The 13994-nt window shown below is 46.5% G+C and overlaps 1 protein-coding gene and 1 long non-coding RNA gene across 2 annotated transcripts; both read right to left on the reverse strand.

Annotated features, from left to right (window-relative positions):
- On the reverse strand, window positions 1–2439 carry LOC135384333 (uncharacterized protein K02A2.6-like). Its single transcript, XM_064613539.1, has one exon. It carries the CDS (start codon window positions 2437–2439, stop codon window positions 1–3), a length of 2439 nt encoding a protein of 812 aa, XP_064469609.1.
- A 10843-nt stretch (window positions 2440–13282) lies between these two features.
- LOC135383130 (uncharacterized) lies at window positions 13283–13994 on the reverse strand. The gene is made up of 3 exons (XR_010419681.1): window positions 13804–13994; window positions 13458–13557; window positions 13283–13397 (listed from the first exon to the last, which is right to left on the reverse strand). It is a non-coding gene; the product is annotated as an uncharacterized LOC135383130 (long non-coding RNA).

Raw genomic sequence — 13994 nt, forward strand, 5'->3', positions numbered from 1 at the left:
CTATGTACTTTGGAAACGTTCTGGTGGATGTCGCACACGTGTAGGGTACCTTCGAACCTGAGCCCCATTGATGACTGAAGGTGACCCAACAGGCTCCTCTGTCAGTGCCGCTGCTGCCCTGGCAGGTGATGTGCTGACCAGTGGCTGATGGGACGAAGTACATTCCTGTGCGTCATTCTCCGATGTCAAAAGCTCCGGGGCTGATGACACTGACACACCCCCGCTGACCGTCAAAGTTCTGCGTCGCAGGTGATCCTGGTGTCTCTTCCAGACGAATGGTCCCCTATCTGTACTGATGTGTACGCGGTATGTAACAGGTCCTGTCTTCTCCAGCACAGTTGCCGGTAACCAACGTGGTCCATTCCGGAAATTCCTTACATACACATGCTCTCCAGTTGCAAAGAAACGTTCCTGTGAACGTCTTCCCAGCATTTGCGTGAATTGCTTTCGTCGGACGACGTCTTCAGTTGACGGTTTGAGGCAATCTAGCCGCGTTCGAAGATTTCTGTTCAACAAAAGCTGCGCAGGTGACTGCTGCGTCGTGGCGTGTGCTGTGTTCCTGTAGCTTAGTAGGAAACTAGCCAGTCGAATGTCGGCCGGTCGATGCATGTCTTTGCGCAACGCTTCCTTTACAGTGCGCACAAACCTCTCCGCCAAACCGTTGCTCGACGGATGATAAGGAGCACACCTGACGTGCTTCACTCCATTCATTTTGAGGAATGCCTCAAACTCTCGGGAGCAAAACTGGGGGCCATTATCCGTGACTATCGTTTCTGGCATCCCGAATCTTGCGAACAGTTCACGCACGTTTCGTATTGTCGCCTCTGAAGTTGTGGACTTCATCTCGAACACTTCGGGCCACTTCGAATGGGCATCTACCGCAACCAGGTAGTTAGTTCTTTGAAATGGCCCCAGAAAATCTAGGTGGATGCGTTGCCAGGGCTTCGTCGGCCAAGCCCAGGGGTGCAGTGGCGCGACGGTGCTGACGCTCCGTTGTTGTTGGCAGTCTTCACAAGAAGATACCAAGTCTTCGATATCGCAGTCTACCGATGGCCACCATACATAACTTCGTGCTGTCTCTTTCATTCGAACTACGCCAGGATGCCCTTCGTGTATTTCCTGGAGTACTTCCTTCTTCAGTTTGTGAGGAACCACTACTCGTATCCCCCACATAAGACAACCCCTGAAGTATGTCAGCTCCAGCTTCCTCACGTAGTATGGTTTGAGGTCATCATCAGTGGCCTTGCGTGGCCAACCTTTCAGGACGTAGTGTGTAACCCGTGCTAATACGTCGTCACGAGCTGTCTCTCGAGCTATATCTGAGCTCTGTACGGGAAAAGTATCCAAGCGAATGGAATAAAATTCGCTCACAACATCCGTCACCTTGCTTCCATCATTCTTCACTGGAAGGCGGGACAGACAGTCTGCTTCGTAGTTCTGCTCTCCTGCTCGGTAGCTGAGCGTGTAAGTGTAGGCAGATAACGTTATTGCCCACCTCTGTAGACGCGCCGCTGCAATGGGCGGAATCCCTGTCTTTGGACCAAAGATCGTCACTAGTGGTTTATGGTCCGTGACCAGACAAAAGCTTCTCCCGTAAATGTAGCAGTGAAAACGCTTCACTGCAAAGACTAAAGCCAACGCTTCGCGCTCAATTTGGCTATAGTTCTTCTCGCTTTCTGTCAGAGTTCTTGAAGCATACGCTATTGGCTTCGCAGTCCCATCACTATCCACGTGCGCTAATACTGCTCCAACGCCGTACGGTGAGGCGTCAGCAGACACTTGAAGCGGCAACCTAGGATCGTAGTGCTGAAGCACCGGCGCAGATGCCATAGCCTTCTTGAGGGCCTCGAATGCGCGTTGAGATTCTGATGACCACGTCCACTTTACTTTCTCGCTGAGAAGTCGATTTAATGGGTACGCAATCGAAGATAGCTTAGACAGGAACTTGGCATAGTAGGTGACCATGCCCAAAAATGAGCGAAGTTGCTTCCTGTCACTGGGAGCTGGCGCTTCAAGAATCGCTTGCACCTTCTCTGGTGCCGTGGAAATGCCATTCATCCCGATTACATGTCCTAGGAACTGCAGTTCTGACTTCAAAAATTCGCACTTCTCTTTCTTGACACGCACTCCTCTTGAGCTCAAACATTTCAACACGCTTTCTAAATTCGCCATGTGTTCGGCTTCTGTCCGTCCGGTTACCAGAATATCATCTAGGTAGCAAACCACTCCATCTAAGCCTTTCAACATGGTGTCCATGATGCGTTGAAATAACGCCGGGGCCGAAGCAACTCCGAACGGCAGGCGATTGACTTCAAACAGTCCTTTGTGCGTATTCACGGTTAAATACTTCCTGGACGCTGCGCTCATCAGTACCTGTAGGTACGCTCGGCTTAAGTCAATCTTAGAAAACAGTTTTCCTCCAGCCAGAGCACTGAGCATTTCGTCTACCTTTGGTAACGGGTAGTTTTCCACACTCAGGTATGGATTCAACGTGACTTTGTAGTCGCCACAGTCGTTGACTTTTACATGGGGAGTGGTCGACACCGACAGTGCAGCATGGCGTGGTTAGGGCGCATGTACAGTCTCAGCTCGCTATAGAGAAAGTCAATGTAATGGTATTTTCATTGAAACGAAATTCAATCATCTCTCGATTGATGAAAATTCAGTGTACAAATTCCCTCATTTTATTAACAGCACCCTCTGGAACAAAATGTATTCCCTTCATAATTACAAAACTTCACACCTCGATTGATAAATCTCATTTGATGGAATATTTTGCAGGAACATTGACCATTCATAAACTGGATATTACCTGTATTTGATACAATAAAATAAATCATGATCACTATGCATTTTTTTTAAATATAGAGGTTCACCTGTGTCGAACTATGTCGAACATCCTGCATACTTACGGCATTATATTTACGGTCTGAATTTTTTAGCTTAAACGCACCTCCAACCGATCATTACCCCGAATCAGTTGAGCACCAGTTTAGGTTGAACATGGTTTCTGTCCGTACTAGAATCACATATCACATGTACTATTTAGTGGAAAAATGAATGCATATGTGTGATGTTAAAATTATGTTCGTGCAAAACTAAACTATGCCTAGTACACGGTTCGCCAAGATAAACTTTTGGGTTTGTAACGAAGATGAAACAAATAAGAACAGTAAACAACGAGATTTGGCTGAGGCAGACCAACAATTAGGGACGACACAGACAAGTAAGCCTCAAACGCCCAGAAATTAACGAATGGAAACAACTGAGTTGTTTCCATTCGTTAAGAACAGTGTCGGGAAGCTAAAGTATATGTTGGAGGATGTATTATGCACCAAAATTTTATGTCGATACTGTCACTTTGTCAGTTTCTCCGTGGATAAATCGTGAAAATTAGAAAACCGCCGCTGCCTAATCGGTTATACCTGCGTTTCAGCTCCGGCCGAATGCGGCGTTGCAGACGACATCGAAACCAAGTGAACAAGTGGAACTGACTGCAGAGTCGTACTCTGCAACGCCGCGTTCGACCGTTCCGCCATCTGACGGAAAGAAGCTGAAACACAGGTATAGCCGTTTAGACATCGCCATTTTTTTTTTCACGATTTATCCGTGGAGAAACAGACCAAGCGGCATTATTGACATAAAAATTTGGGGCATAATACTTCCTCTAACATCTACTTCAGCTTTCCGACACTGTTCTTATTTGTTTTATCTTCGTTACAAACCCCGAAGTTTATCTTGGCGAACCCTGTACATTTGACATCCCAACATTTAAGGTTGGTGACCATAAACTCCGACAAAGGTATATTTGATCTTATTTACCTGAGGTCCAATGCTCAGACAGAAGATAAAACAATGACTTAGCTCATAACACTCAAATGCATCAGCAGCACCTGATGTCAACCTGATTTACAGATTGGAAACTAAAAGACGGTGCTTCCACATTTTTCTTCCCTTATCCAGGGAGAATACTTAACCAAAAAGACAGGCGCAAATGTAATCTGCTCAGAGGTAGCCTGTGGAACAGCAACCACATCTATGTTTTGAGTTTAACTTACTCCTTCACAGCAGCTACAAGTCTGTCGGCAACCCCCTGAAACAGCTTAATTTTGTTGCACTGCGCTGTAATAAAATTGGTACTTCATTAATAAACATATTTTATTTGTTGCATCAAATTTAAGTGTGGCTGCCTCACTCGCCTACACGTTTCCCAGTACTTTGTGCAGCCGAATACCTATTCTGCCAAGATCACGACAGATCTCATATCGGGCATCGACCTACAGAGCTCTGTGCCAAGTACCGTCAGCTTGTGCAATTCATTTTCCCCCCTTAAATGCAAACAACTTAATGCATGTGTTAACGCATGATGCAGCTAGCACTATATAGTGGTGCCATAAATAGTGCCATAAATAGTAAATAATACTATATAGTGGTGCTATAAATACACAGCAGGTGCATGATATACAATGTGTTCAAAATTAAGCTTTCACTAGCACTTTATAAATAGGCGAACAAAAGCAAAACTGGTGCTATTTTTCTGTTCCTTGAGTAAGAAATAGGTGCTACATAATTAGCAACACCTGTTTCTTGCACAAGCAGCGTAAAGTTATCATCCGGTTTCCTGTCATTGCTGTGTTTGCGTAGCGCTCGTGACAGCTTAATTTTGAACACCCTGTATATCATCCACCTGCTGCGTATTTCACATCGCTACTCAAACCGAGTTCACAAAAACGGACGCAGGTCACTCTTCACAATAAAAGCGCTAAATGACACGCGAAGCCAAGGACCACAGCACAGACAACACTACTCCAACAAGCGTGACGACGTAAACACGGCCATAAATCACCAATTTCACAAAACTCTGCAGCTAATTACGTTTCTCCAATTCAGGAACCGACGATTTCGCATAATCTTCGCCTTCGCACTGCTTGTTGACATTAGGCTTGACTTGGACCGATTTAATGGCTTGGATTGAATCTGTAATCCACTGGGATCCAACCAGTGATCGAACTTTGTGCACAATGTGACCAGACTCGTCATACTTTGCGCCAATTATGGGGGGAGAAATTTCTGTGCTAATAACTATGGGACTTCTGATGGCTGCCGCCCGCGTTTGACGCGCAGAATAGGGGGAAATGCATGGGAAGATGGCCACTTACTCCCACCTGCTCTGGAGCTCCCACAGGACTCTGCCAGTATCACTACAACTGCATACTCGTGACTATCATCATCTTCCCGCGTCGAAGAACTGTGCCGAAACTTTTTCCGTTCAGAGCAGGAAAGTGAAAGGTACGAAAAAATTTCAGTTAATTTGTCACGAAAGGCGCCCTTATTGTCTTTGATCTCCGGTGACCGTCTTTGCCCAACGTGGCATAAAAGATACCTGTTTCAAACAGTTTCAAAGAGGAAGACATGTCTGTGTCCTACTAAACTGAGGCTTCCTTGACTTCAAGCAAAACAACGATGAGCCGCGTCTATGCTAAAGGCGTGACTGCAAGGGTTGGGTGAGACACCAGTGAAGACAAAGCGGTCGATTGCTCAACGAGAGAGAGAGAGAGAAAATACATATTTATTTACCAACACTGGAGCTGGGTGACACCCATCAGGGCTCTGCTGCTCCATTTCTTGAAAGCGTTTCAATTACGCAATTACGATGTACGCAACGAAAACAATGTCGCTACTCCCTTATGAATACTGCTCTCCTTCCTCCTTTCCCGCTTCCGCGCTCGCTCAACCTCCTGATGTGGGTAAGGAGGCTACAAGTTGTCTCATGCAGACATCAGCTATCAGCGGCTTCAAAAAGCAAGATTGGTATACCACACGTACTGTTTCACTGATTGTCAAGTTTCTCCATCCATCGTCGCTACATGTATTTGTTGTGGCTGTTTTACTCGAGAATTTTCTAGCCTCATTCGACAAGCACAGAGCGTAATTGCGCAATTTCGTTTCAATTTCAATGAATAAAATGGGACACACATGGGACAACACACACACACACAAATACATATGCACATAACTTGGGATGTGAGGTACCTCCCGGTGCTGATTGCTAAGGATTGCTAAGGTGCGGTGCTAAGGATTGTGATGTGGGGGTATTTTGAATAGATGCACAATGCTGCTAATGCGGTCGTCTGATGTGTTTCATTTCACCAGGCTCCCATGATCTTCACGAAAGAGAGGGTCGATCATTCAGCTTAGCCGGGATGCTCTCAAATTTTGATCGTTCTGTGGAGTTCTTTGGACACTGCATTATTATGTGTAGTGTGTCTTCGGTGGTGCCACACGTGGGACAACCTGTGGAAGCCGATGGTCTGTAGCAATTCACAACACTATTTGTTTGCAGCACACCCAGGTGAGTTCGGTGGAGGACTGTCTGTAAGCTTCGTGGTACGCTCCGTGGGGTTGTCAAAGCTGTGTATGGGTCCATGAAGGTTAAGTAGACTGTTAGACGAAGATATTATTTTCACAGTTTGACGGAATTTTCCTTAGCAGTTTGAGGGAGGAGACATTTCGCATTCTCTGGTGTGAACGGTATGGACGGCACTGTTACATCGTTGTGAGCCATTCTTGCTGTGGCTTCCGCAGTTTCACTCCCTGGTATGCCACAATGGGGGGGAACCCACTGGACTATAACCATTTTTACTCTATGAAACATGTTTTGATGGACATCGTATATTTTGGAGACTAGGGTGTTGTTCGTGTCCTGGAACGGTAGCGATTGAATGGCAGGTTTCGAGTCTATGCACGTTATCCAAGTGCGTGTGTCTGTTGTGCTGATATACTTGAATCTGTTGTTACTTCGTAGCCATCTTTTCACAAATATCCAATCCAATCCTGTTTTTCAAGATGGACACTTATATTGCGCTGGGCAGTGAAGAGCAGTTGTTGACAACTATTCTCCTTGCCTGTTGCACGGCCTCGACTGCAGCAAGAACAAAAAAAGAAGAAGAAAAAGTGGCGGCTGCATCCGTGTTTATGGGAACGGGACAGCGTAGGACAACCCCACTACCTTCTTCCTGGCTTTCGTCGAGCGAATGATTAGGTGTACTACCGCGAGTGAGTACTTGTTGCTTGCTGAATGCAACATGAATGTAAATAATTATTGTGCGATGCTTCATGATATCGAAGACAGTGCTGTGTCATTGCGTTTAGGTTCTTAGCTGCGGGCGAGTACATATGCAGCAGCTCATTCAGTTCCCTTATCGGAAGAGCAACGTTTGTGTGGCATCCTATCAGAAACATGTCAGACCACTTGGGATGCGCTTTTCCCTCTGCATGTGACTTGTCTCGCAACAGTCGACGAGTGGAGGAATGTTGGTAGGGTTGTTCACATATTCTTGAGGCAGTTTGTTTCGTTTTTTATATTATTATCATCATCATCGTCATCATGATGTCGTGCTTTCATATTTTTGGATTTCCTGTGTACCATATGGGGTAGCTGGGTTTGAGGAATGATCGCACATCCCTCATTGCATTGGTGCAATGGACGGGAAACATATTGTTGTTCAGTGCCCTGGCTAATCTGAAAGCGTGGACCGAAATTACAAAGGCATCTTTGCTGTTTGGAACAACAGCGTGGTGCCAAGGGGTTGGAAAGAAGCCCTGGTTGTTCCTCCGCTAAAGCCTGTGACGCATTCCTCAGACCTTGCATCGTTTCGCCCAGTCAGCCTGACAAGTTGCCTCGGCAGAGTGCTGGACCGCATGGTGCTTCATCGACTAGAATGGTGGCTGGAACGGCACCGGGTATTTCCGAAGGAGATGCCTGGCTTTCGTCGGCACCGGAGTTCAATGGACTCCGTCTTTGGCCTTGTCACCACTGTCGAACAAGCAAAGTTCCATAAGAGAATCGTAATGGCGGTTTTTTTTGACGTGAAGAGAGCGTACGACACCGCAGCCATGCTGTGGTGTTGCATGATCTATTACAAGCTAGTGTTCCCGCTAAACCTTTCCGGTGGCTCGCAGACTTTCTACAGCAGAGATTTGTATGGGTGCCCACACCTGATGGACCAACACCGGAAGTCATGGTAACGCACGGGGTACCACAATGTAGTGTGTTAAGCCCTATATTATTTAACATCGTCATGGTGGGTCTGAAGTCTTGCATAACATCCATATCGCAATGTATGCTGATGATGTCTGTATCTGGACAGTTGGAAAATCAAGACCTGCAATTCGGCGTCGTCTGCAAAGCTCACTGGACAGAATCATGCAGTTCTTCACCGAAGTCGGCTTGGATATATCGGGGGACAAATCTGCAGCTCTCGCCTTCACAAGGAAACATATGCACCGATATCAGCTGTTTCTTGCTGGATCGCCGATCAAGAAGGTGAAACATCACAGATTTTTGGTGTCGTCCTGAACTGCAACTTATCCTGGAAAAAACGCATCTACTACCTTGACAAGAAGGTTCAGCGGTGGACCTCCGTCCTTTGTCATTGTGCTGGCGCCAAGTGGGTATGGATGAGCAATCACTCCTGGCTGTTCACAAAGCTCTTGTTCGTGGTTCACTGGTGTATACCCTTCCTGTTCTTCACGGCATTTCTGAGATACAACATCAGCGGCTTCGGTGCTTCCTTGCACGCAGCCTGAGGATCTGTCTTTGGGTCCCCAGAGCTGCAGAAATCGCGGATGGTCATCGCTGAAGCTCATGACATATCAATTCCTTAGGACGAGGGAGACTGTACGTCACTATTTATTCTGATCGCTCATCATCGCCGTCACCCATTGGTAGCAAAACTTTATTGGTGCAAGCAGAGCAACGTCTTCAAAATCATTGCGGAAGCAAAGCCTAAATTTCCCTCGTTTGTAGTAATGCCAACAGTGTCTTCGTTTCCCCTGTGGTCTCTGCCACTGCCCTGTATCACCCCCGGCATTCCGGGACTCAACGTTTAAAAAAAAATAAAGTGCCACCGTTAGTCATTCGCCAAATGTCATTGGACATGATGGTAAGCGTCTACGCTGAGCACACTACACTGCCGTCTACAGCGACGGGTCTTCCACACCCGTAAGTTCATCGGCCGCCTTCGTTATTCCAACGGTCCGGGTATCACCTGATACATTGCACTTCCTCTACGTCCGCAGAGCTTTACGCCATCTTGTCGTTTCCGCGGTATGCTGTGCATGAAGCTCCGCGGTAGTGGGTTGTATACATGGACTCCAGGGCAGCCCTGCAGTGCATGGGTGCACGAGGTACACTGGCTCCAATTGTCACGGACATCCTCAGCGCTGCTCAGCGTCTTTGCGACGTAGGGCACTCCATCGCTTTTCAGTGGATCCCAGGTCACTATGGACTAAGCGGGAATGATAAGGCTTACAGAGTAACTGCTGTTGCCAGACAATGTCAGGCGGTGATACCGAATATGTTGACCCGTGGTGACAGGAGGGCATTCTCGGCGATGATCCTGCCAATGGCATCCCAACAATATCGCCGGGACGTTACAGACAGGTCCTTGTTGCACGCCGTCGATCCAACTATGAAGTTTTCTCTCCCAGGCCGTTTGCCCCGCTGTCTCACTTCCCTTCTGCATCGACTTCGCCTCAATGTGGTCTTCACACCGCAGTTCAGACACATACTAGGTTATGCGTCAACCAGCTCGTGTTCCAACTGCGGCATAGTGGCAAGCATTCAACACGTCCTCATCGACTGCCCTCTATACAGGTCGGAGAGAGCACTGCTCCAGTCCCAACTGACCCGTCTCAACAACAAATCGCTCAGCCTTGCAGCAACCTTGGGTCCTTGGTCTAAGCCTATGCAGCACCGTCAATGCCTGCACTCATTCTATGTGTTCCTGACGTCTTCTAACCTGCTTGAACTCCTGTGACCTCAGAGCTGTTGCCATGAATGTGGAGACGTGCTCTTCACTGCATTTCATCTCCGGTAGGCGACTGGATGAACTACTATCCCATCTGTTACGACGCACCGACGTGTGTGATATCTCATTTGCGTCAGTCATGTGTGTGTGTGTGCGAGTGTGTATGCATCATCTTTTTCATCGTCATCCCACTCATGTACTAACCCAGGCACTAAGATATGGTGCCTCAACTATTGCGGTGAATCACCTCATCCCATAATCATTCATGTAGTTGTTGTTGTTGCGATGCCTACTACAGGCAACTGCTTTTTGTTGAATGGCTAGCATCCAGTCAAGCACCTAGATTAGTGTTGATCATACAGGGACATTCCTAGCATTTTATACGCCGGTATTCTTTGGTAGCCTTCAGACATGCCGAGACACTTGAAGAAAATGATATATTGCCTTTCAGATTTATTTATGTGGAAATCGGACACCACGGCAGGCGCCATTGATGGGGGCATCTTTTCGCAGTCCTCTCTTCCGAGTGATGTTGTGTCCGCACGATCCAATATCTCCCCTGCAAGCAAAGTCGGAAGGCGTCCAGAACTTTCTTACTTTTACGTGGGAGATGAGGCATTTCGCCTTGAGACATTCCTTGTGCGATCGTACCCCAAGAGAAGTACGCCAGATACATTCAGGAATGCAGTATATTTTCAATGTTTTTCAGCAGTCAATCGAATATAACTAGGGTTCCGGGATTTCGGAGTTTATTTCTGGGTGTTACCGGAGGATGCTTTTCGAAGTTTATTCCATTTTCAAAAAACTGATTTTTTTTGGTTTGGTATCATTTACAGCTCAGTTAATATCCGAAATTCGGAGAGCACTTGACGACGCACACACAGTTGTGCAGCGAAAACGCAGTTGTCACATTTATTGCTTCAACACTAAAGAGACATAACCTTAACAATACATTTCGTGCGAAGCACGCTGAGGTGTTCCGCAATTCCGAAAGCACCCTTTCTGTGTGTTCACAGTTACGCGGCAATACTTACATAGGACAACCTCTGCATCGCGATCGAGGAACGACGTGAACTCCTCGAAATCAGGGTACTACTTGACGTAGTCCCAGGGCAGTTTTCGCTTGCGTCCCATCTTGTCGTCAGCACTGTAACTAGTTGCAATTTCAAAAAGACCACTCTGTATGACCACTGTTCGATGCTTATTTTAGTGCTTATGTGACATGTAGGACAAGGAAATCGGAAAACAGGCTAGGGAAAAACCCGGCCGGTGAATCCTCAAGTGGTCGAGATAACCGTCGAAGGAAACGCTAGGTCACAGAAACCATTGTTATATTGCGGTGGGGTCAGTATCCGAGGTCAGAAGAAACCCAGGACACAAAAGGAGGCCAATAACATAACCCGGTTATCAGGGAAAACATCTGCCAAGCGGAGTTTTTCGGATTAATCCGAAAACCCAGAACCCTAAATATAACGTACACAACGAGAATTAGGCAAGGCAGGTCACAAACATATAAGCCTTCAACGTCCAAGGATCAATGAAATCAAAGAACTCTGGAAAAAGGTTCTGACGCCAGAGCCCTCCTGATTTCTGGTCAGGGATGCAACCACTACACCACGAGAGCAGGACCTGAGTTTAGCGTGCCTCAAGTACAAGGGGGGACAACCAATCACATTTTTCCCATTTTCTCTTACATCTTTCTTACTCCCTCACTCGTTCAGACATGAGGTGATTCTTGTTGATGTTGTATATACATTGTGTTGCTCTGCCTCGTGTCTAAATGAATGTGCGAGTGAGAATAATGTAGGAGAGAATGATTGGTTGTCCGTCGCCCTTGTGCTTGAAGCACTCTAAGCCCAGGAGAGACCCCTACTGGCATGGCGTAATGGTAGCGTCCTTACCGGAAATCAGGAAGGTCAAGGCAAGAGTCCTGGTGTCAGCACTTTTTCCTCAGTTCTTTTTTTAACTGTTTGTTACATACTTGCTATGCAGACATGCCATGTAAAGGCGAACAAGTGCGTTTCACAATTTTTTGCGGTGTGTGTCTGTGTTAGAAAGAGTTCTCTGTTGCGAGTACTCTGGATTGGTCTCCAATGTAGGTCTCTCACATGGCTGCACACACACTGCACGACCTATGTGAGGGTAGCATCCAACTGTGTCAGTGTTATTTTCAGCTGGGGTGCAAATAAAGGTTACTTGCATACATTACAATGCTTACTGGTGAACATCAGAGTGGCTGTTTTTTTTTTTTTTTTTTTCAGAAGAATGTGCATCAGGACATGATTTATTGAAAAACCAGAAGGAAATTAAATATATGAAGACTTCTGTACAGGCATGACATCGATGCGGCACAAGATATTCAGCTACTGCCATTCTCGGTGTAGAAGAATAATCGAAAATGCCTTTGGTGTTCTTGCTCAGCGGTGGCGAATCCTACGCAGCCGATATGCAGGCAAGGATGCCAACATCAGGCGCTTAGTAGCTGCATGTGTAGCGCTACACAAATTCCTCCTCAGTGAATCTGACTCGTTGGGAGCGTCCTACTACCCTACTGGCGTAGTGAATCGGCAGGGCACTGATGGGTGAGAAAGTGCAAGGAACTTGGAGGGCATACGAAGCTTAAAATCCAGCACTGGCACAGTTCCCAAAAACAGGTATGCGCTGGACAGCGTATGCGAAGTGCCTGTAAATATTTTTCTCTGTGTCACTGTGCAAGAAGCCTTATGACTAGGCGATAAACACGGTGGCATGTATTGTAGCGCCGCTCATGAAGTAAGGGAGCACCTTACTGATTATTTCATGGAATAAGGTGCAGTGGCAGCAGTGCCATTCGAAGAAGACAAGGCAAAGAAAAGCTGGGGTACTTGAGCAGAGGGAGCTGACACACTATAACAAGGTATCATTTTTTGTCCAGAATAATTTTAATAAACATGATTGCATATTGTCCAGTCAAGCTGGCTGATCAATTAATGTTGGCTACTAATCCCTATTGAAAAAACCCATATCGAATAAATACGGGTCCCATATATATGGCATTATTGAACATGGGGTTATGTGTCATATGGACATATGAGTTATATAGACCATACGGGGTCCTCATATGGCCCGTATGAGCCATACGAGAATCTCCATATCCAACAATCCCGTATAAATGTGTCCCATACAATTCTCATGTGACCCATAGACCCACATGATTGTGTGAGCCACAACGGAATTATGAGACGGCTTATACGGGGCACAGAGAGCATAAGGTTATGTACCACGTTGAAGAAGCCGCTGGTCGGGTAACGGTCGTATGACGATACGGAGTGAAGGTTATACAGGGTTGACACATAGTGGGGAACCAAAATCCACCTACACACAAAGCACCAAAGGGGAGGATACATCGTGAAAGCAGTACAGATCTTAGAAAAATGTAGGTATGATAAGCTGAGTATAATTACGCGAACATAGTGGCAAAAGAACCAGGAAACTTTTCTCTGTTATCCAGTTTATTTGGCTTGTTACATTCAAGGGCACGGTTGTAAAAGCTTGCACTGCCATGAAGCAGACATTGGAGTTGCATGGGTGAAGTGCACACCCTACCTGTTTCGCAGGAAACACAACTCAGTAAAAATCTTTGCAATGACCTGTAGCTTAACTTACTTTGTTTTTTAAGATCTCAGCGACGTGTGTGTTCATTTCCTACGTCGGGAGTGCGACAGCCCATTTGTCTTGTGCACAGAAACAAATCTGTCAAAAGCGTCTGAAATTCAATGATTCCACATTTGTAACAGGCCAATGAAGCATCACATGTGACATCTTCACCAGATGTTAAGTGACGATATCGGTTAACGACTACGGCAACGACCACACTGAGTTCAGCATAAGGTAACAGGACTCAAGAGGGGTAGCAATCACACTGAGTGCATAAAGTAATAGGAACCCACACCCTAGGAATGTTACCAAGCAAACCGTGCATGAATCATGGCACAGCAGCCTCACAACTAACCTTCCATTCACGAAATCCAACGGCTTCTGGTCGTATCTTCCAAGGCGTACAAACAGAGAAACATGTCCAGACATCACTAGCAAGGCACAAACACACAGTCAGAACAGTCCGAGCCACCAACGCCACCCCGAAACACCCAGAACAGGAACGACGACAACACGCGACCGCTCACCTCCGGTGCTCCAACGTCG

The sequence above is a fragment of the Ornithodoros turicata genome, chromosome 2 (genome assembly GCF_037126465.1).
Source record: "Ornithodoros turicata isolate Travis chromosome 2, ASM3712646v1, whole genome shotgun sequence".
Taxonomy (NCBI): domain Eukaryota; kingdom Metazoa; phylum Arthropoda; class Arachnida; order Ixodida; family Argasidae; genus Ornithodoros; species Ornithodoros turicata.

Bases quoted from the DNA above. Each gene is read 5' to 3' on its own strand.
- LOC135384333 (XM_064613539.1), bottom strand. From the start codon at position 2,439: ATGCTCAGTGCTCTGGCTGGAGGAAAACTGTTTTCTAAGATTGACTTA.